General features: G+C 40.5%; 1 protein-coding gene across 1 annotated transcript; it reads left to right on the forward strand.

Annotated features, from left to right (window-relative positions):
• The first annotated feature begins 6,720 nt into the window (after positions 1-6,720).
• Positions 6,721-14,428, forward strand: LOC127753194 (probable WRKY transcription factor 32). Its single transcript, XM_052278657.1, has 3 exons — positions 6,721-6,977; positions 12,807-12,917; positions 13,607-14,428. Exons 1-3 carry the CDS (start codon positions 6,721-6,723, stop codon positions 14,187-14,189), a joined length of 951 nt encoding a protein of 316 aa, XP_052134617.1. The 3' UTR covers positions 14,190-14,428.
• Positions 14,429-24,939: the final 10,511 nt, after the last annotated feature.

Here is a 24,939-nt window from a genome sequence, read left to right on the forward strand (position 1 = left end):
CCTTGAGGATGTCATCCCGCTCCTATCAGTTATGCCAATCTATCCGCTACCTGTAATATCTTTTTTTTTTTCCTTCTCGGCAATGAACGGAACAAGCACATAGAAACATAATCGGATCGAGAGACAAGCAAAAGCCGACGACGTACGAAATATTTTTGATAAAAACACCTTGAATTTTTATAATATTAGAGATGTGAACTTTTGTTAAATTAGGCCAAGCCAAATTAATGAATTTTCAACAAATTTTAACCAAATTCTAAACCTTCCAATGGAATTTAACCAAATTTTGTTCAAATTCATTGAAAAATAAAATCTTTGTGTTCAAATAAATGGTAAAAGTCAAAATCTTTTGTGATTTGGTAAAATTCAAATTTTATTTTCAAAGCCAGCTTAAAAATAATGTGACTTCTGGTGATTCAGAAATTTAGCATCGTGCTCTATATGGGGACCTTACTCACTAGTTATTTTCAAGGGCAATATGGTTAGCATTTAGCATTGTGCTCTACAAGGGCAATATGGATATTTTCAAAGAAAATAGCATGATTAACTTATGTTCAACCAGTGTAATGTGCATATAGGCCACAAAAAATGAGAACCTAATTAGGTGGGGCACATAAGGGTTGAAGCAAAACCCAATATGCAAGGATTGAGTGCAAAAACACATCAATTTTATCTCAGTTATTATATCATGGAGGGCATAGAAGACCATAGTTAAATGTAAAGAAATAATATTACGTGCTTGGTAAGCATTACAGAAATATTTATGATTGTGCATGCATCGAAGTAAGCATTATGTACACTTTTGAGTGCGCACATATTTGTGCACCCCACATTATTTAAGATTAGATTTTAGATGGAAACCCCCTTGCCAGAAACTCTTTCTTATAGTAGGTGAAACCTCGCGCGTTGCGATGGAAGTTTAGTGCGATAATAATAAGTAAAAAGCTTACATAAGTTGAAGTGGTTTATGATAATTTAAATTTCAATAATATATAGAATGTTGATTCAAATGTAAAAGTAAAGTGGTGTGGTTTTATGTGAGAAGAAAATTTGGGAGATAATTTGGGTCAAGATTAATCATCTAAGGGTTAAAAAGAATTGAGATGATATGGAAGAAATTAAAATGAGGGAGATAATTTGGACCATAGATCATATACAGACTAAAAACAATTGTGTGATATGGCTTAATGAGAGAAAAGAGAAATAACATCAACTAAATAAGAATGAACTATATAGATATATATATAGGATATTACAAGAAATGATGGAGGGATATATGAAAATATTATGTGAATTATGTGGGATGATGATTTAACATGTTTGCATTTTAAAGCTATAAAATTTAGTAAATTATAAAATTATAGATAATATGACATGTTTGCCTGATGTTTAAATATAATAATTGTTAGTAAATAATGATGTGACATTTTTTGTATTTTGAGTTTTAGAATTTTTTAGTGGATCATAACTATATAGGATGCGGTCTCTTCTCAACTCACTTTCTCGTAGCAATGCCCTTGGACTAATTAATTAAAATAGTGAAATTATACAAAATCATATATATTTTAATATGGAGGAAATAGAAGAGTGTGATATAGAACCGCAACAATATTGGTAAATATATGCTACGTGTCGCATAGGAAGCAAACACGACAGCAATTAATGACTCACCTCACCGAGCAAGCATTCATGAGTACTTCTTTGTTTCACAACGTAAAACTTTCTAGCATTATTTATATTCATATAGATGCTAATGAATCTAAGCATATATATGTGTCTAGATTCATTAACTTCTATAAGAATATGTGCAATGCTATAAAGTCTTGCGATATGAAACGGCGGGAGTAGTATATATCCACCGGAAGGGTAAGCACTAACAACTAACCCTTCCGTCCCACGAAGATGGTATTTTTCAGTTTTTGATATAATATTTAACTCTTCGTCTTATTTAAAAATTTTATATGATTAGTATTTTTTTTATTGTTTTTAATGATAAAATATATATGGTACTTTATGCATGATTAATTTTTTATATTTTTTTATAAATTTCTAAATAAGATGTATGGTCAAATGTTGGATATAGAAATCCAAAAATAAATCTTTATGAGACGGAGGGAGTATATATATGGTGCAAGTGACAATATCCTTATCTCATGATGATGTGAACCACCACACAAGGTGACAATCATAAAAGAAAGAGGCAATATATATACCAATGACTACAATTAATGACAAGGGCATGTGAAGTGACAAGGACTATGGCACTCTATATATATATATATATATATATATATATATATATATATATATATATATATATCACCGTTGTTAGGCCTTGTTTAGTTGGGGAAAATTTTTAGGTTTGGTTGTTACATCGGATATACAAACACACATTTAAAGTATTAAATGTAGTCCAATAACAAAACAAATTACAGTTTCCGCCAGAAAACTGTAAGACGAATTTATTAAGCCTAATTAATCCGTCATTAGCAAATATTTACTGTAGCACCATATTGTTAAATCATGGTACAATTAGGCTTAAAAGATTCGTCTCGCAATTTACACGCAATATATGTAATTGGTTTTTTCTTTTGTCTACATGTAATACTCCACACATATGTCTAAATATTCAGTGTGACAGCGTGAAAATGCTAGTTCTGGCAACTAAATAGGGCCTTAGTTTCCGATCGAGCAACCCTTTAGCTAGCTAAACTATTGAGGGTTTTAGCCATTTTGCATGCTAGTATTTTAGTGACTTTCGCTCTTTTTTCCCAACGGACTCGTCTTCAGTAGCTCAAAAATTAAAATTTGCCTTATATAGCAACAAAGCACGTACTTTATTTCTTATCTTCGGTCTCTTCTCAACTATTATGTGCCTTTGTTTAATACCGGCACTTTATTTCTTATCTTCGGTCTCTTCTCAATTAGTTTAGCTAATCCCTAAAACACGTTTTAGTCTCTTCTCAATTAGTTTTGGGAGCTAAACCCTAAAACACGTTTTAGTCTCTTCTCAATTAGTTTTGGGAGCTAAACCCTAAAACACGTTTTAGTCTCTTCTCAATTAGTTTAAAAATGAAATGACTCATTAGCGTGTGATTAATTAAGTCTTAGATAATTTTTAAAAAAATAAATTAATATGATTTTTTAAATAAGTTTTATATAGTAAAATTTTGAAAAAAATATTGTTTAGCAATTTGGGAAGCGTGTGTATGAAAAATGAGAGAAAGGAACAAACGTATTGGATAGGTGGGAAGAAACACCTGAGATAAACTGGGTCTAGGTGAACCGTCGTATATAGTGCTATGTAGCAGGGAAACTACTATGTAATAAAGCAGCTATTTCCTTCAAAAAAATGTAAAGCAACTAGAACTTCCAAACCAGACGACGTTATTACTCAACCTTTTCCACTATAAACACCTGTTCACATTTCAAACTTAGTCTATATTCATTGTGTTTTTAGGTGATGTGGCATCGAAATCACAATATGGTCCTATAGTGAAACTGTAGTTCATTTTTCAAATTAGTAGATGACCTAAAAAATCATAAAATAGTCCCGTTTGCACGCGTGAAATAAAGTATAGGTAAACCTGCACAAAAATATCTTCTAGTACGAAGAGCAAGCTAGGCGGATGATGAAGGTGTCGCAGCTACGAGGTTCTATAGTCTACTGGATGATCCCTAAATGTTTGACGCCGTTGACATTGTTAAATATGTTTGACCGTTCGTCTTATTTAAAAAATTTAAGCAATTATTTATTCTTTTTCTACCATTAAATTTATTGTTAAATATACTTTTATGTATACATATAGTTTTATATATTTCACAAAAGTTTTTGAATAAGACGAACGGTCAAACATATTTTAAAAAGTCAATGGCGTCAAACATTTAAGGAAGGAGGGAATACCATTTAGCTCCTTTTCTTTTCAGGTTGTAATAGTTGTAGCTTTGTGCTATGTGAAGCACTCTGAAATGTGTGGTGTTGGGGCCTGATCCTCCTGTTTTTTTGCACCTTTGGAAATTGGAAGTTCCGGCTGGGTCTCCTAGTCCTGTTTTTCCTTCTAGTTTTTTCAGACCTATGTAACTTTTGGCTTTCTCCCTAAAGCTGGGTAATGAAAATTGCCTTCTCTCTAAAAAAAAAATCTTCAAGTATAAGCCGGTATCATTTATGATCACTTCCGAATGTGCCATCAAATCTGCCCCGCCATCTCCACATTCATCTAAAACACACAGAGAGCAGTTTGAATGTATTGGCCTCATAGTTATAGTGGTCGGTGTGGCAGCCTTAAGGTCTAATCGATCGGATATGATGGCCTTGAGCTCGTTTGGATGTCATGTGCATTTGACAACGTCTTGCTTCCATCTCTCCTTATAGTGGACAAGTGTGGCAGCCTTAAGGTCTAATCGACCGAATCTGATGGCCTTGAGCTCATTTGGATGTCATGTGCATTTGACGATGTGTCGATGTCTTGCTTCCATCCTCTCCTCACACATATGTTTAATGCATAGTCGAGAGTAAAAAAACATTCTATATCTTGTTTCTTTCTCTAGGGATCTCAATTACCTATTTTTAGTATTTATTTTAATTATTTCTGTACAATATCGCCGCTAAACACATATGACAGAGCATCGTCTAATTTGCAACTAAAGGCTTATATACAAAATAAATGCGCAATACAAAAAGTTGAAAAATATATCACAAACATCATAACATGGATAAATATGTTTTGTTTTCTTGTATTTAACTATTGTCCATTGGATATATGTATATTAATTTTCCTTTCAACTAGGTGCACACTCTAATGAATACAAAATATATAATGACACCTATTGCTAGTACTATATCTCCAAGGCCATGTGTCAACCACTGCCTTATAAAATTATAGTTAGACTATATTGAAACCCTCAACCGAAAGCAATGGGCAACGAAAACAACATAACTTTTTATATATATTGCAGGCCTTCCATTGTGAAAACATAAATAAATATTGTCTCACAATTCCACCTCTAAAGTCTGTGGAAAGGAGTTATTCACTCTAAAAGCTTTACTTCAGACTTTTGCTCAAGGGACCGGACTTCAGACTTTTGCTCAAGGGACCGGGCTCAAGGTTAATTACCATAAATCTTGTTTGATTCTAATAAATGTCAGTGAGGATAAGGCTCAAATGTTGGCAAGTGTTTTTGGCTTTGGTTCTTTAATTGCCTTTTAATTATCTAGGTTCTTGTTTAATAGGAATGTTTCAGTCCAGTGTTCTTCGTCAATTCAATTTGAGAATAACTTTCATCTACACCCCCCCCCCCCCCCCTCTCTCTCTCTCTCTCTCCCTCCCCGCAAGCATATGATGAACTTCAGTCGTTATCAGATATGATAAGTGAGGTTGATCAGTCACTAGAAAGTGATAAATGGATTTTTATTTGGGGAGGATTGAAATACACTTCACAGTGTTCTATGCTATTAATCAGAGTCGGTATATTTTGGGATACCTCTTTGAACATGGACAATATGATGATGGAGGCCAGAAACAACTATCAAGGTCGATGCTTTATGGAAAAAATTCTTGTAGGGGCTTGGAACATATGTAAGCAAAGAAATGGTTTTATTTTTTTTAATAACAAGTCACCCTCTTTACTTTCTTGGAGACAGCTTCTTTAGGGGAGACTTCTCTCTTTTGTTGCTTAGGATGTAGTCAAGAGTTGGATTCGGTTAATGTAATTTTGTATATTTAGACTAGTTTGTTTTTCTTTTCTTTCTCAAGAAAGTTTAATTTAACAGCGGAGGCCTCCCCTCCAGTGTTTTTTTTTTAAAAAAATTATACTACACTTTCTCCCTTTCCACCAGGGCTTTGATGAACTTCTATGAAGTAGGACCTCCATCTCCACCATATATAATCTCCATGGTATCACTAACCCTTATCCATAGTTTTGCTTGCCTCTTCCCAATCCTTGCGTGCCTAGATTAATTAAGATCTAAGTTAATTAATTAATAATGTCTTATTTAAGACTACCTCAATATATAGTAGCATCTAGCTAGATCAGATCAACAACAAACATAGGAAATTCGAGATAATGTCTAAATCCACTCGGAGCATTGCTTAGTTCGATCAATCGACATGACTGCTCAACTACGTTTTCTGTCCTCTCATAGACTTCATTTTTTTTCTTTTTCCCAGGCTCTTCGATCTCATTCTCATAAACTTTGCCATCATGGCTTTAGCCATGTGTACCATGGAGTGGTCTGACCCAACAATAAATTGCCATTCTCGATCTCTCTCCTTGAAATCCCACACTCCAAGAGGAAGAACAACCAAATGTTAACGGTTTTTTATTGTATTTTTTTAAATAAAGAAGATCAAGAAGAGGAGAGCAGACTTGTTGGCCATGTTGTAGATCCTGTAGCAATAATAATTCACGACATGATGACATGCATATATAGTCCTAAATACGCACCCCAATCAAGTTGTTTGTTTTAACAAGATAATGCAATATATGGATAGAGACTTCTTATTTTCAGATGTGCATATGTCATAAATTTAACACACAATCATGGGAGCAGATACCATCTTCCTGTACTATTCTATTTTTTTTTACCATGTAATTAAGCATACACCTAATATGCTAGCTAATGCAAAATGTGAACAAGAATCAGGTTAGAGGACTGATAATATTATATCCTCCGTTTGCAACATTAATATATGGCTGGTGACACCTCCATCACTCTTCCTCATGTGCATCGATCAAAGCAACTCCTGTTCTTCACCTACATATAGACCTGCCGTTGCTCTCCATCGTCTTAGGTGCAGGGATTTACCGGAAAATAGTCTCTGCAGTCTGCACGCGAGGACAATGGCCTCGCGTCACCAGCTGCATACGATGCAGTTCACGGACCCGGCATCTCGCAGCCCACGTCCGGTCGGCGGCGGCGTCCATGGCCAGCCGCCGCCGACGCCCATGTCGTCGCCGTTCTCCTCGCGGAAGCCAAGGTAATAATTTGAGGATTTTCTCTGATGATCAGCTGTCTTCTGCATGCATATCGAGCAGCAATGCCGTTCGTTTCCTTCCCTATTTCTTTTCGTCGTCCTAATTATACGAGAAAACATATACATATGCATATTGGTTTTGTGCATATCTTAGCTATGCAGCTGTGTTAAGACTGATCTTTGATCAATGCGATTGTATCATCTTAATACTATACGTATAATTAATTAGCCGAGTTTAATAAAAACTCCCATATATGTTCTAAAACACTTATCCATGAATACACATATTTACTTACACTAACTCACTAGATATAGAGACCATGATAGAAAATCTATGGACGTTAAAATTTCCTAGTGAAACATATAGCCGGTGAGTACATAATCTTGAATCTTGATGCATGGATGAAGTCATGCACACCCATAACCTCAATGCGCTGCAGATCTAACACTACATAAATTACCGCTGCAAAGTGTGTTCTCGATGCCAGGACCTTATTAACAGAATCTTCAAGCTGAAGACTCCCGCAACGCTGAAGCTCCAAAATATTCAACAATGAGGAGGCACTATAATATTATTCAACTAAGGCCTCGTTTAGTTCCAAACTTTTTTTTCAAACTTCCAACTTTTCCATCGTATCAAAACTTTTCTACACCATATAAATTTTCAACTTTTCCATCACATCATTTCAATTTCAACTAAATTTCTAATTTTGGCGTGAACTAAACACACCCTAACATCTCTCAGAGAAATAAATCAGGTTCTCCCTCTCCCGCTGGAGTTATTAGGGGCACAATATTTAATCTGTGACGTAGGGCATATTAGTTGCTGGACAGCAGCGATTATAATTCAATAGTTTGTCCAAGTTGAATATGCTGAAAGAGTGAAGTCTGTGTGCCTTGACCTTACAATTTTACAAACTACTATAGTCCTTTTTTTTAATGAGTACAGAAAACAAATTATGTCCGATACATTGCATCTACAGCGTGCTCCGGATAATTTTAGCACTAAATAATTAGGCCCCCACATATGATATATATATCATTCTAATTCAAACTCAACTCACCCCAAGTGGTATATATGGAGAGGCAAGTGGCAATTATCTATACAGACAGTGTAATTTTCAGTTATATATGAGTACTTTGGCTCTTGGTGTGCATGAGGAGCTGGTATCCCACAGTATATATATGGAGACATATAACCTCTCAGGACAGTACGTGTTGCACGTTGCATAAATGATGTGATTATACTGTTGGCTTAGATCTTCCAATCATATTATATGGCACAGTATTCAAAGTAATTAAATATTTAATTCTCCACTACTAATAGCAGCAATCTACATAAAATTAGAGTATTTTGAAATATATATACACACACAGATCTAAGTATATGTGCTGGCTAGTAAGAGCAAGTATAATACTGAGATATAACTCTACTATAAACTTACGTGGAGAAAAGATATAATATAAAAAATCATGCAAGAGCTAGCTTATCACAAGCTCCAAAACAAATATATTAAATGTATAAGTGAGAAATGGAGAGAGGAGAAGAAAATTGTAGCCAACCTATATGTTGGCTTTAAGATAGGCTAATAATAGAAAGTGAACTCTACTATTATTCTTACTCTAACTATATACATGTAGAACGTAACTAAGAGGGAGGACCACAAGCTGTTGTGAAGGGGCTGGATAACTAGTATATGTGATGGTTTTGCCTTCTGTACATCTACTCTCTCTATCCCTCTATCCCATAAAGAATTAAATTCTGGGGATGAGTCTGTTCCTAGGATTTAATTCTTTACGTGACAGAGGGGGTATGTTGTTAAAATCGTGATACTATATCGAAATAGGAAGTTCCAAGTAGGAGCAAATAAAAATTGTAAATCGTCGATTTTCTACCTATGTGTACTGAACCATAAAATTAGGCACTTAGACGTACTGTCAAGCTGTAAAATCGTATGACATAATCGAGATTTTGATAAGTTTGCCTACATAGAGAAACTGCTTAATTAGGATACGTTGCTAAGCTGCTAATGGAACAGATGATGATATCAAAAGCTGGACTGCTAATGGAACAGATGTGATGATCGCGGTGCAGCTGGACTACTGGAGAAATATGACGGTCTATACACACCACCATTAATTAGTGTGCGACAATAGAGTGGTCAACAAATTTATAAAGTAGATCTACGTACTACTCCCTCCGTCCCAAAAAAAGGCAAACCCTGGGTTTTCTTGTCCAACTTTGACTGGCCGTCTTATATGAAATTTTTTTATAATTCATATTTTCATTGTTATTAGATGATAAAACATGATTAATATTTTATACGTGACTTGTCTTTTTAATTTTTTTTCTTAATTTTTTCAAATAAGACGGATGGTCAAACGTTGGGCACGGAAATAAAGGTTTGTCTTTTTTTTTGGGACGGAGGGAGTAGGCAGGAGAAATGGTAGTAGAAACATTAACCAGAGCTATCGATTCACGTGGGTTTTATTTGAGATAAAGAAAACTAGGTGAAATCCCGCACATTGCTGCGGGAATTTAGTATGATAACAATAAAAAAATAACGTGTAAGATAGCTATGATAGCTAGATAACACCATATTAAGTAAATTAATGTGGTTTATGATAATTTAAATTTAAATAGTATGTAGAATGGTGATTCAAACGTAAAAAGTAAGGTGGTATGACTTTATAGAAGAAGAAAAATAGGGAGATAGTTTGGGTGTGTGGACTGTAGATTAATCATCTAAAGGATAAAAACAATTGATAGGATATGACTTAATTAGAGGAAAAAAGGAGAAAGATAATCTGGACCATAGATTAATCATTTAAGCACTAACTAAGTGAGGATGAACTATATAAGTATATAGGGTATCATAAAACATAATAAAGATGTATATTGAAACATTATGTGAATTATATTGGATGATAATTTAACATGTTTGTATTTGAAAAGCTCTTAAATTATAAAAACTATAAAGACATAGCATGTTTGCATAATGTTTAAATGTGATGATTGTTAGTGGATGATGATGTGGCATCTTGTTAATTAGTGGATTAGTGGATGATGATGTGACATCTTTGCATGTTAAGCTTAAGGAGTTAGTGGGGGATAACTTTATAGTAAGATAGGATATGATGAAATATGTAGATCATTTCTACACACACACACTAGCTTTATATTCCATTATCTAAAAATATATACTAGCTAGTGAGACCATCGTAAAAGATGTTAAAGATAGAAAAATATAACAAAAGAGGAAGGTGGAGGACGCTGGGCCTAAAACCTTATCAACATATTTAATTATATACATGAAATCCTTGCTTAAAACTATTTGCGATGAATTTATTCAACACACATTGAATAAACATCTACTATCGTGTTATACGCATTGTTTCGTCTTTAAGATTAAGTCCTTGCTCTTACCTCACTGGCCTTCTAGCAACTTGGTTAGTATATATCTGGCTTGTCTTCTATATGTGTTCTAGTTTTCCTATAAAACCCTTTTGTTTCAGCCTGTTTTTATATGGCAAATTGTTTGATATGACATATTTGAGGATATATTTAGAGTGGTGTGCATTATTATTATTATTATTATTTTGACATGAAAGGTGTGCATTATATTATTATTGTGCATGCCCTCACATAACTATATATAAACGAGAGTAGGCCCATTATATTCCACAACCTTTTCAAATTTACCATCCTCTGAGCCTAATTTACAATTTATGAATTTCTTTTGAAGTAGTTAATTACTTTAGAGTAAAATTATATAACGTGGGTCCATTATTTGTCAAATAAAATGTACCCTTATCTATATATGAATAATCACTTCATAGGAGGTGTACATGCATACATATCACCAAGATTTCTTTTTTTTCCATGATTTCATTGACATTACTTATTCCTTGTTTGGATGGTGAACAAATATTGAATAAGTATCATATAAACGTGTACAGTTCTACAATATAAACGACAGTACGTACTTGTACCGTATACATATCTTAGTACAAATTCCAAAAGTTGTGCTAGCATATGAAAATCTATTATCTTCTATTATATACTAAAAGTCCATTAAACTTCCTATAAACGCTCCTAAGCCGCCATATGGCATCCTATAAACGCTCCTAAACTGCCACATGGTACTTTAATAAATAACCGTTGATTTCTATTAAATTTGGTGGACCCATTATTTACAACCATTGGATTTTTTTTTAAAAAAAATATCATCTCCTGAACTCGGCCCACCCAGCATTAGGTACGTTACAGTTACGTACGTACGTACGCCTTCTCCCTTTTTCTCTTTTCCATTAATTCTTTCTCCATCTTCATGCTTTATTTGTTAAAATATTAACTATCTAAGATATCTAAATCATATAATAGTTTTTTTATCCATCGATGTCTTTATGACCAAATTCACGGTTAAAGACCAAATTACACTATTACTAAAATATGAAAATAAATATGTTACTTTTGGGCATGCATTTGAAACAATTAGAAGAAATATAAAAAACAATAATAATAAATATTTATCATCCTACATAACTTCACGATAATTAATTTAGATCTACATTTCTAAGAGTAAAATGAACATAACTAGGCTGTGTTCATTCCATGGGTTACGACCTAATCTCTAGAGCACCAGAAGAAGCGACTTATTAGCACATAATTAATTTAATATTAGCTATTTTTTTAAAAAAAATGATTAATATGATTTTTATAAAGCAACTTTCGTATAGAATTTTTTTTTAAAAAACATACCGTTTAGCAATTTAAAAAGTGTGCCCTAGAAAAAAAAAGAGGAATAAGTTGGGAAGTTAAAGCAAAGAACAAAGAAGTAATATTCCCGGCCTAACTCATCTCAAAAGAGGGGTAATTATTTTTCTAATTAGGTATTACATCTTAAAAATTAGAAGGAAGAATTGAAGGAAAAATTTTAAGTCGCTATGTGCTACATCTTAATAATTAGAAAAATAATAATTTGAAATTTTATGAACAAAATAAATCATTGGTTTTCACTTAAATCATTTATTAAAAAAAAAGAGAGAACCCCCTCCCCAAAAACATCCTCTCCTCACATGCGCACAAACACAACACTACCCGTCTCCTCACTCCTCGGTTCGCACTTTCCCCTCTGCCCCTCATCGATATTTTTATAGCTATCAAACTAAAAGGAGAAATAATTTTTAAGCCACACATTTTATTTCTAATATAAATTGCTCTATTCATAATGCCTATGTTTGAAACTTAAAATAAGAGTAGTATAAAATAAAACAATAAATAGAAAATATTAATAGGAACATTGTTTCCTACTTTTCATTAAAATTGGAACAACCATTATATGTTCCATTGCCATAACATTTTTTTTAAAAAAAGATACTATAGATCACGCATATATCAGGGATGGAGGTCTACAAAATAACATTTGAAATTTATATGTAAATATGTAAAAAATTGCGTCAATATGAACCAACTAGGAGGACTAGCTTGGTACACATAAAACATATTCATTAACAATAGTAGTTATTTAGGATTTGCTAAAAAAAAGAAAGCTCCTAAACATTCTATTAAACAAGACAAAACACCACATGTCACCAAACAAATTAAATCAAACTCCTTTATAGATAATGAAGAGATGGTACAAAATTGTTTATAGGAATGTATTAAATATTATATATTTTAAAAGCTAACAAATAGATTGAAAAATTTATCTAAAGCAACACTCATTTTAAGTTTTCTTCAAACATAATCTATAATATATGCCCGCGCAACGTACGGGCTACCTTCCTAGTTTTAGATAATGTTTTCATATTTCCGCAATACTATTACAGGATGCAGGAAGGGCATCCAACATGTGTCAACCTTACGCCTATACCACATACAGATGGCCATCTCTGGAGGAAGTATGGAGAGAAGAAAATCAAGAACTCATCGTTCCCAAGGTACGTTTTGGAAATTTTCAACATCCCCTATATTGCAATCCTAATTCACGCATAATCATAATGCCCATTGTGTTATCCGAGTTAAAACTAAACCCTAAACAATTGAGAGGCCGCCCGTATGAGAAAAGTGGCATTGAAGTAATATATACAAAAAGAATTGAGTAGGATATTATAATCTCCGGAATGAAATTTCTTACTTTTATGTATCACCATTCACCAAATATATATAAGTATTTGTTTTCACTAAATATACATAAGTTTCATTCTGTACCAATCTTTGTCATCACCCAGGTATGAACCACATCTTTATTAATTAGTATATCTTTTGATCTCTACACTAAGAATGCACACAGCCATAATTGTGTAGTCCGGGATTTCAATTTGGGTTAATTTTGGTGTGGATGGACCGCGAGTATCATGAGGCATGACACTATCACACCTATATCACAATATTTTTAAAGAAAAAATAATATTTTCTAATCTTTGGTGCACGTACTAATTGCACATTTCATCAATCTAGATTATGTACCTGTATTTAGTATGTTTGGTACTCGTACCTACTAGTCTACTACCAAAAACTCGAATAGCCCCCAGGGCAGAAAATTAATTTACCTGACGTGTGTATTAATTAATCTGTCACGAATAAACCAATCTTTCAGACGTTGGTGTAACACTGTCGCGATCTACAGGCTATACTACCGATGCTCTTACCGGGACGACAGGAATTGCATGGCGACCAAGGTGGTGCAGCAGGAGAACGACGCCGACCCGCCACTCTACAGGGTCACCTACATTCACCCGCACACCTGCAACCCATCGCCGCCGGCCCCGACGCCGGCCCATGTCTTCACCGAGCCACCGCCGGCCAAAGCGGAAGTACACCACGCGGTGTTGTTCAGGTTCAGCTCCACTGCCGGCGGCCACACGGCCAATAATGCAGTGCATCGTCAGCAGTGGCAGCCTGCGGCGGCTACGATGGCGGCGGGGGCCCAGGCGCAGCTGTCAATGACGATGAGCGACGACGAGCGGGAGCAGCCGCCGGAGGCCATCCGTTCTGCGCCGCCAGCACGGCGGCTGTCGATGTTCCGCGCCGTCGTTGATGGACTCAGGCAGATGCGGTCGTCGGCGCCGCCAACACCGTCGTCGTCGATGGTGGTGGACGACGGATGGGACACGTTCTCGTCGTTTGATTTGGATACGTGCGAATTCAGTGTCGATGACGAGCTGCTCTGTGGTGACCATATGTATTTCCCGGACAGTATGCAGCAATAGTAGTTCTGACGAGCCTGATGGATGTTCAGACTAGTCGATCCGTAGTACCACTAGATTTGTCGTGGAATTATTTTGGTGCCATAGTATTTTTTCTTTTCTTTTCGTGAGCATTTCACCAAACTTATAGTCATGAAAAATGCATATCGGAGCGCGTCATGAAAAAAAAAGAGGGAGAGCACACTGGAGTCCAAATGTGTTGACATGCATTGTGAATACATGCACTCCTTATCACTCTTTGTTCAAAGCACCTACCGGGCTCTTACAAGATTTTAGTACCAATCCTACCTAGTAACATGCGCGTGCTATTGCTATGGCCATATTTGGTGATGATACAAATTAAACAGTTAAAATACAATTTATGTTTTAACAATTAAGCATACAATGAGATGGATATATGATTCACATAAAAACAATGATTAAGAACATTCCAAAGGGATCATCCGGCAACAGGTAAAGGGTAAAACACACCAAATATGGCCTAAAAAAGCTTACAAAAATGGTATAAAACCTTTATGTCGGGCACCTTTTCATGTGCATCATAATAATTCCAAAGAATTATTGAATCGCGTTAAAAATTAACAGCATCAAGTCACATCATTGTGAGCACATATTGCCAAAGCAAAAAGCGCCTAAGTCCCTAGGGATCACAACGGGCCACGCTGAAAACATAATTGGGCATAAGTACTATACAGGCCCAGGCCCATTAGTACTCCCGATACCCTAATAATACCGAAGTGAAAAACGTCTCTTCGTCTTCCCCGCCGAGACTCTCGCCATTTTCCCCATTTCCAGCTACAGTGCAAAACTGCGCCGGGCGAACTAGGGTTCATCAATCCGCTCAAATCCACCCTCAAAAACTTCACAAGATTTCTCCCCGCATCCACCGCTCCGATTCCCCATTCCTTTCCAGCCATATCTCGAACTAAATCAATCCATCCAGTTCACATTCATGGCGAAAGAAAGAGAAAGCTTCGAGAGTCAGTGGGCGCCCTCCGATGTGACGGAAGACAATCTGAAGGAGATGGTGGCACACGGCGTTCTTCCAGCAAAAGAGATCATCGGGTGGCGACCGGCATTTGGTGAGGCATTCCCGACCCCCGATACACACGAAATCGTGGTATTTGCTCATTTCTTCTATGACGGATTTTCTCTTCCAACCTCGAGATTTTTCCGGGGTATTCTGAACTTCTACGGGATTAGCTTGCATCACTTGAATCCAAACTCCATAGTACATATTGCCAATTTTATCCACGCTTGCGAAGCTTTTCTGGGCATTAGGCCTCATTTCGCCTTGTTCCGCCGCATCTTCTTCCTCAAGCCCCAGCCAAACAAAAGCAAGCCGTGCGTTGTTGGGGAAGCTGGTTTCCAACTCAGATGAACCTTGAGCCAAAAATATTTCTCCATGCCCTTCAAAACCTCGAACAAAGGCTGGCATGCGAACTGGTTCTATGTTCGGAATCCTGAGCCCGCACTCCCCGAGTACTGCTGTCTTCCTCCGGTTTACCAGGACACATGGAACTCATTGCCTATGGGAGATGAAGCTGCTCAGGCGGTAGAACTGATGGAGAGGATGATAAAGCTGAAAGAACAGGGTCTTCAAGGAGAGCAGATCACCCGGCACTTTATCAAGTGTCGGTTAGCTCCAATCAAAGAAAGATCCCGCACAGCTTTTGAGTTTGATGGCAAGCATGATCCAAATCGGGAAGATCCAGATTCTCTTGACTTTAAGGTCATGAAAGAAATAATGTACAAAATCTTCTCAAACGCTATTGTTGTCAGCTATTCACATCTGCTGCCCGTTGTGCCATTCAACGCATTCAACCCTCCTCCACCGGTATGCACTCAAACATTTCATCCTTCCTCAAAATATGATCTTGTTTTCCTGTTGAATCAATTAACAATGAAAGATATTACACCCAGGAATTTGCTTTGATGAAGTCGGATCTCCCAATCGCTCAACGCTGATCTCCCCGCCACCAAATTGGGCAAGGGAGCGGAGGACCAAGAATTCGGTCTGAAACTCAACCAAGTGCTTCTGATCCAGTCGGCCAGTCAGACTCTCGAAAGAGGAAGCTGGTTTTAAGTGACGACGAAGCCGATGATACTACCAGGCGGCCTGAAGACCGAGAGACAACCAAGAAACTACCAAAACAGGCTACTCCAAGGAAGAAAACATCCAGTCGCCCTGCGCCAAAGATCAGGAAGTCTTCTAGGTACAACTCATATAACGATCGCTCTTGCATTAATGCGCATCCATTGCGGCAATAACACTGATAATCAAACTTGCAGGAAACCATCTGATATAGATCCGTCTGGGAAAGATTCTGACCCGACTAGCGTGGACGCAAGTTCTTCCAAAGAAACCGGGCCAACTGCCGAGGACCGTCCGAGTGACAATCAGCCGGCAATCGATAACGTAGAATCCGGTGATCAACCCTCGACAGGAAACCAGTCGGCCGAAGCCAAAGCCGGAGTTAATCAGGAGCCCCCGACTGGAAACCAATCGGACGCAGGGCCAAGCCAAGAGGTTCCAGAAGTCGGAGCTCAAGCAGACAGCCTTCGCGGTCAAGACGCCAGCAATAACCAAAGATCTGGATCTCCTTTAAAGGCATCCGAATCCACTCGTCCTCGTCCAGAAATCATTACGGGTAAAACACTTTGTCTGAAACCATGTCGACCCAAATAACTCTGACCAATTGTCTAACCTCTGTCAGTGGATACATTAGGGCCAATGATCAGTAATGAAGAAGAAATTCCCCGCATACGAGCAGCTGAGGATTCACGCCCTCCGATTCTGGTCAAGTGGTGGGATGACAACATGCAGCCTCAAGGGATCGTGATAAATAAGCAAAAAGAGGACGAAGAGTTATGCCTACTGAAGAAGGCACTTGGTCAGGCAACCCGCATGGTAAATGTAAGCCCTCTGGTACCTGATCTCGACCATCTTGTTTGCCATTTAATTCATGCGCTAATTAAACTGTCTTGCAGAGGATTCATCTTAGGAACGAAGCTAAAACGGCAACCTTAGAGAGGCTAGTCCCTCATCTCGGGACCCTCGAAGCCACCAGGAGTCTGCTGCACGAGACAAAAGAGCTTGCCAGGAAAAATGAGCATGATCTGAGAAATCGAATTGCTGAGCTCCAGGAATCCAATTTTGAACTGAGTGGCTCATCAAAAGGTTTGCACAAACTCTGCCCAACTGATTTATACTGTTATCTTTGCAATCTTGATTTACAGTAATCAATGTTAGCAAGCTGCCAAGATATCTCAGTTGGAGAAGCAAATTCAAACTCTGGAAAACGACAAGGCAGAACTGGCAAGACAAAAAGACCTGGCTTTGAAGGAAGTTGAAGGTATCAACAATCAATACCTCAAAAGCCATTATCCTCCATATGCTGACTTATTAATATGAATCTGTCGATGCAGACCGCAAGATCAAATCTCAAGCTCAATTCGACGTCCTGGTTGGCAAGATCAAAAAACTTGAAGGAGTCCGGGATGAGGTTGCTAACACTGCTGCCCCAATTGTTCAAGCGATGTTCCTCAATAACAACGGCCCGAGTACACTTGATGCTTCTGAAATTTTCAACAAGCTGAGAGTTGCTCCGGATATATATTTCAAGAACATCAAAGAAGCTGGAAGTATGGGAGCAAGCATGGCGTTGGTCATGACTAAATCCCTTTATCCGAGAGTTGATATTGACGCCATTGATGGCTTTGCAGATGGGACGAGCGAAGAAGCTGCTCTTGACCTCATCAGTAATGCGCAGAAAGCGGCTGACAAAATTGCTGTTGATGTAGTTGAGAGATTTCAGGACACCGATCTTCGACCGACTGGTCCTGATATTTCTGATGATGAAAAGACTGATACTGATTAATGTACCGATAATCTTGATGATTAATGATGATGGAGGCACAATTTGTACAATACTGATGAATTTATGTTGTGCTTGATATCTTAACTTAGCTCCTGATTTCTTAAAAGTTTTTGTCAAACCTTGTTGAGCCTAAAACCCGCAAAAGTTGTTAAAAAACTTTCAGTCCTCATTGACTAAGCCAAGAAATCAAACAGGGCAATGATACATCAAGTAAGCAAATTGAATTGATAAAAATCACACTCCATTATTATTATAGTAGCCCCCTGACTGAAAACTTCGAGGAAAAACTTGAAGTTAGCAGTCAAAGAGGAAAGATACAAACGAAATGCCTAAGCGTAAAATCGACGAAGGTGTTCAATATTCCATGAATTGTTGATGATGGTACCATCTTCGCGCTTGAGTCGATAAGAACCTGGCCGAGTGACTTCAGCAATTATGAACGGTCCTTCCCATAAGGGAGATAATTTATGCCGATCCTATGTTGTTTGAATTTTCCTCAGAACCAGGTCACCGACTAAAAAGGCTCGCGATCGAACATTCCGATTATGATAACGACGCAACCCTTGCAGATATCGAGTCGATTGAATTAAAGCTGCTTCTCGGGCTTCTTCTAGTCGGTTGATGTCATCTACTCGGCCCTCTTCATAGCCCTCCTCGTTGAAGTTCCGAAATCGTAGTGATTCAAATTCCACTTCACTCGGCAACATTGCTTCTGCGCCATAAACCAAAAAGAACGGCGACTGGCCAGTAGCCCGACTAGGAGTAGTGCGTAAAGACCAAAGTATGGACGGCAGCTGATCTACCCACTTGCCAGCATAGGGGCGTAGTCGGTCGAAAACTCGTGCTTTGATCCCTTGCAGTATCATGCCGTTAGCGCGCTCAACTTGTCCGTTACTCATAGGGTGTGCCACGGAGGCATAACAAATTTTAATGCCGAAGTCTTCACAAAAGTCTTTAAATGCTCCGCCAGTGAATTGAGTGCCATTATCAGTGATGATCCGATTAGGTACCCCAAACCGATGCACAATGTTGATGAAAAAATCTCTAGCTTTATCTGCTGTGATCGTGATGACCAGTTTAGCCTCAATCCATTTGGAGAATTTGTCGATAGCCACAAAGAGATGTGTGTAACCGCGGACTGCCCTTTTAAATGGGCCGACCATGTCAAGCCCCCAGACCGCAAACGGCCAAGACAACGGGATGGTTTGCAACTCTTGGGCTGGCAAATGAGTTTGTCTGGCAAAAAATTGACAACCTTTGCATGTCCGCACAATCTTGTCTGCATCGGACACAGCTGTAGGCCAGAAAAAACCTTGCCGGTAAGCTTTGCCGACAATGGTCCGTGCAGCAGCATGATTACCACAAATACCAGAGTGTATATCCTTCAACAATTGTCTCCCTTCCTCCAAAGATACACAGCGCTGCAGTATTCCTGATAGACTTTTCTTGTACAGCTCAGTCTCATGAATAATGTAAAGTCTGCTGCGCTTGGAAATCCGCTCGGCTTCATTTTTGTCTTGAGGGAGTTCTTGTTTGCTCAAAAACTTTATAAACGGTTCTCTCCAGTCGGCTTCAAGCATGCTTACGCCTTGAGTATCCATGGCTTCAGTTATCTCCTTTCTGGGTACGGTCGGTTCGTAAAGATGTTCGACGAACACATCTGAAGGAGCTGCTTCCCGTTTTGAACCAAAATTGGCCAGTCTGTCGGCTGCCTCATTGTTATGTCGGAGGACATGGGTGAGCTCGAGTCTGTCGAATTTATCTTCCAGCTTACGTACCTCTTGTCGGTAAGCGGTCATATTAACATCTAGACATGACCACTCTTTCGTGACTTGATTAACAACCAACTGAGAGTCTCCACGGACAATTAGTCGGCGAATACCTAGAGATATTGCGAATACCTAGAGATATTGCAATCCTTAGTCCATGGAGTAGCACTTCGTATTCCGCTACGTTATGGGACGCAGAAAAATGTATCCACAATACGTAGCTCAATCTTTCTCCAGTCGGGGAAATCAAGACGACCCCAGCTCCAGTGCCTGTAAGACTCTTCGACCCATCAAAATGCATAGTCCAATATTCCATCTTTTCCTCTGGCATGTCTTCTTGGCACTCGGTCCACTCGGCAAGGAAATCAGCTAGAGCTTGTGACTTGATCGAAGTTCGTGGTTTGAAAGATATATCCAAAGACATCAATTCTAAGGCCCACTTCGCAATCCGTCCGTTTGCTTCGCGATTATGAAGTATATCCCCGAGTGGAAACGATGTGACCACCGTGATCGAGTGACTTGTCTTGGAGTTGGCTAAAACCTCGCTGACAAAATAGATTGGTCGTTGGACTTTTTGAATATGGCCTTCCTCTTCACGCTCGACAACCAGGACCGTACTCACAACCTGGGAGGTCGCCGACACATATAACAGTAGCGGCTCTTGTGGATGCGGTGAGGCCAAAACTAGTGGAGTGGTGAGGAGTTTCTTGAAGTCTTCAAAGGCTTTTTGTACTTCGGGTCCCCACTGGAAATCGTCAGTTTTATTCAGCAGCTTGAAGAAGGGCATGCCCCGCTCGCCGAGTCGTGAAACGAACCGGCTGAGCGCCGCCATGCAACCAGTCAACTTTTGGACATCTTTTTGGGAGCTCAGCGGTTTCATGTTGAGGATGGCGTTGATTTTCTCCGGGTTGGCCTGTATGCCTCTCTGAGATACCATAAATCCGAGCAACTTCCCTGACGGTACTATGAAGATGCACTTTTCCGGGTTTAGTTTCCTCTTGAAAGCACGAATGCTTGTAAAAGTTTCTTCTAAATCCGGAATCAGGTCATCCTTCTGCTTGGTCTTGACGACTACATCATCAACATAGGCTTCAACATTGCGACCGATCTGAGTTGAAAAACACCTTTGAATCATGCGTTGATAGGTTGCTCCTGCATTCTTCAATCCAAAGGGCATGGTGATGTAGCAGTAGGCCCCAAAGGGCGTAATAAACGAGGTCTTCAAGCAGTCGGATTCTTTTAGTCGGATCTGATGATATCCCGAGTAACAGTCCAAGAAGCTGAGTAGCTCGCAGCCGGCCGTTGAGTCAACCACCTGGTCAATGCGAGGTAACCCAAAAGGGTCTTTGGGACAAAATTTGTTGAGGTCGGTATAATCGACGCACATGCGCCATTGCCCCGTCTTTTTCCGAACCAGGACTGGGTTAGCCAGCCAGTCGGGATGAAGGACTTCCTTAATGAAGCCTGCTGCTAACAGCTTGGTTAATTCCTCCTTGATCGCATCCTTCCTGTCTTGTGCAAAACGGCGGAGTCGTTGCTTGATGGGTTTGGCGTCTTCCTTAACATGTAAAGAGTGCTCAATCACCTCTCTGGGGATACCAGGCATATCGGATGGTTTCCACGCAAAAATATCTTTATTATTCTGAAGAAAGGTGATGAGCGCGCTTTCCTATTTACAATCTAACTCAGCGCCTATTACAGCAGTCTTATCAGGATCAAAGGGATCTAGGGGAATCTTTTTCGTCTTGGTATCACTTTCTTCGGTCTTCGCCAGCTTGGTTGCAGGCACTTCTCCCTCGCTTGCCGTGGTCGCAGCCAGTCGGATCACTTCGCGAGCGAGAGTAGTCTCATGGGTTTGGGCCATCTCGCAGCTTTCTTTGTCACATGTGACGGCCTGCTTGATGTCGCTCCGTAGTGACATGACCCCTCGAGGACCAGGCATCTTCATCATCATGTAGGTGTAGTGTGGGACGGCCATAAATTTGGCTAAGGCCGGTCGTCCAAGTATAGCATGATATGCTGTCTCGAAATCGGCAACTTCGAAACAAACATTTTCTGTGCGAAAATTTTCCCTAGTGCCGAAGGTAACTGGAAGAGTAATCTGGCTGAGTGGTGTAGCTGACAATCCTGGGATAACACCGTGGAAGGGTGCATTACTCGGCTTTAATTCCGTGCGAGGAATCTGCATATCGTCCAGGGTCTTGGCGAAAAGGATGTTGAGTGCGCTGCCACCATCGATGAGAGTCCGTCGGAGCTTGACATTGCGAACCACTGGGTCTAGTACCAGGGGGTACCGCCCCGGGTGGACCACTCGGTCGGGATGATCCGAGCGGTCGAACTTAATTGCTGTCTCTGACCACCGAAGATATTGGGGCGTGTTAGGCTGAACCGCATTGATCTCCCGTTCTGTTAGCTTCTGTTTTCTCTTGGACTCATAAGCCAGGGGTCCGCCGAAAATATGATTAGGTTCTTTGCGATGATCTTGAAAACCAGTCGGAGCATCGTCTTCATCATCTTTCTTCTTTGATGTACCCTGATCTCCGTCTGCAGGTTTGCGTGCGTTCTTGACGTATTGCTCCGCGAACTGTTTGTAGACGAAGCAATCTTTGGCCACGTGATTGGAGTTGGGATGATGCGGACATTGGGAGTTCATTATCTTGTCGAAGGTGTTGACGCGGGGACGTTGTCGGGAAGATGGAGAGGTGGTCACCACAAGTTCTTCGGGCTTACGCTTGCGATCCTTGTGGTTGTTACTTCCATTCCCCCCTGCAGTCGGCGTGTCCTTCTTTGGCTTCTAAGTGGTGCCCGACTGTTTGGACGTGGTGATAGCATCTTCGGCTTTGGCATACTCGTTGGCTTTTTCGAACATTTGCTTAACCGTCCTGGGAGGTTTACGTCCGAACTTGCCGACTAGGTCCTCGTGGCGAATGCCTTTAGTGAAGGCGGCGATGATGATGTCATCGGCGATGTCGGAGATCTTGTTGCATTGTTCGGAGAAGCGTCGGATGTAATCTCGAAGGGATTCTCCAGACTTCTGAACGACGTTGTAGAGGTCAAACTGTGTGCCGGGGCGTTCAAAGGTGCCCTGGAAGTTGGCGATGAAGTGATCACGAAGTTCCGCCCATGATCCGATCGTGCCGCGGGGTAGTCCGTGGAGCCAGGATCGGGCGGAGTCCGCTAGGGCCATAGGTAGATAATTTGCCATGGCCTTGTTGTCTCCTCCTGCTGCGCGGATAGCGAGTCCGTAGACGGTGAGCCAAGACTCCGGATTAGTGGTGCCGTCATACTTCTCGATTCCAGTCGGCTTAAAGCCGACTGGCCAATCCACTCGACGCAGGTCATTAGTGAAGGCAGCTACTCCATCCACGTCGTCGTCGTAGCGATTTGGTGAATGGCGGTGACCTCGTGCTACACGGCGCTGGTTGATCGTGTCGCGAAGGTCGACGGGACGCTGGCGAGGTGGAGAGCGAGGCTGTTCAACTCGGCGCTCCCTGTGACGTTCGGGAGGCGAGTGAACAGATCGTTCGTCGTGACCCCTGCTCCTGCGACTAGATCCTGTGCCGATGATGCTGAGGCTTGGCTGATGATGATCATGAGATCGGAGGTGAGGGACTCGGCTACCAGTCGGGGTGCGGGTGCTTGCGGAGTTGGCTGGAACCGAGGCAGCGATCATGGTCTTCGTCTGGTTCAAGATGTTGACGACATGATCAGCCTGGTTGAGTGCGTCTTCCTTGAGGAGGGTGTCGAGGAGAGTGATTGCTGCAACCGCGTTCTGCTGGGGGGTGCGAAAGACCGCTGTCCCGTCGACGTCTTGTTGCCCAATGAGCTCTCTCGCCCGTCGCTCGGATTCCAAGGCGCGTTGCCGTCGATCTTCAGCCTCCTTTGCAACCCTTTCGCGATCTTGTTGCTCACGCTATATTCGTTCTCGCTCCTGTCGCTGTCGCTCTTCCTCCAGTCGGCGACGTTCAGCTTCTTGCCGTGCGCGATCTTGGTCTGCTTCTTGGGCTCGGCGCTGTTCTTCCGTTTCGTTGTCAGCCATGAATACGCTGAAGAAGAGGGGCGTGTAGTTATCCTCATAGCTGTCATCGAAGTTGTCGAAGTCGCCGTGGTCGTAGTGGTAGCCGAAGTCGTCGTAGTCGAGGATCTCGGTTGGTCGAGAACTGACGCCGGGGGAGCTGAGGTAGCCATCCAACTCTTCCGTCGAGACTGTCCCAAGAGGTTGGAGTATAACGCCAACCTCCCTGGATCTAGGCTGGATCGGGGCCGATGCCGGAGCCCGCCTAGATCTCCGAGTGGGAGATGTTTTGGCTGTGAAGACGGCGGCCAAGTCATCAGGAAGTTTCATCAAGATTGAGGGATAGGACCCGTCGTCTTGATCTGGTCGCGGAAGAGTAGATTGGATCTCGTCCGAGTGGTTTGAAGCCGACTCAGGAGAGATGATCTTGGAGTAGGCCTCGGTCGAGTTTGGAATACCCAACGGCACGGGGACCTAGTTTCTCCCCGACTGGTTTGAATCCGAGTCAAGGAGAGAGATCTTGCCGAAGTCGTTGGTGTTGAAGTCGAGGCTGCCGAATCGGAACGCCTGCCCGGGAGGGAAGGCGAAGTCGTCGATGCCAGAAACGAAACCCATCGCACTTAGTCGGCGAGAACTTGACGCCGCCCCTACCTGGCGCGCCAACTGTCGAAACAAGATTTCGGCAATAATAAAAGGGGGTGGCTATCAAGCTAGGAAAGTGGATGGGTTTGGAGACAAGGAATTTTATACAGGTTCAGGCCTTCTTATTCAAGAAGTAATACCCTACTCCTGTCCGGGGATGATTCCGCCGAGTGTGTTATTGATTGTATGATTGGGAGGAAAAAGAATCGTGCCCCAAGAGGCACACGGACCCTCCTTATATAGGGGAAGGGATCCGTAATACAAGGTACAGTCCATATCCTAACGGAATATGGGATTACAGATAAAATACAATCGTAGCCGACTAGGATCCCGGGTATTTTCTTGACATATAAGTTTAGAATCTAATCCGAGTCCTCATAAAGATATTCTATCTATATTTGGTACCATATATCCGACTAAAGTATAACTGTCATGCAAATATGGGG

The sequence above is a fragment of the Oryza glaberrima genome, chromosome 10, assembly GCF_000147395.1.
Source record: "Oryza glaberrima chromosome 10, OglaRS2, whole genome shotgun sequence".
NCBI classification, from domain to species: domain Eukaryota; kingdom Viridiplantae; phylum Streptophyta; class Magnoliopsida; order Poales; family Poaceae; genus Oryza; species Oryza glaberrima.

Coding starts and splice junctions, on each gene's coding strand:
- LOC127753194 (XM_052278657.1), top strand. CDS start 6,721: ATGTGCATCGATCAAAGCAACTCCTGTTCTTCACCTACATATAGACCT. Junction 6,978..12,806: donor TTCTCCTCGCGGAAGCCAAG/GTAATAATTTGA, acceptor ATACTATTACAG/GATGCAGGAAGGGCATCCAA. Junction 12,918..13,606: donor AAGAACTCATCGTTCCCAAG/GTACGTTTTGGA, acceptor CGCGATCTACAG/GCTATACTACCGATGCTCTT.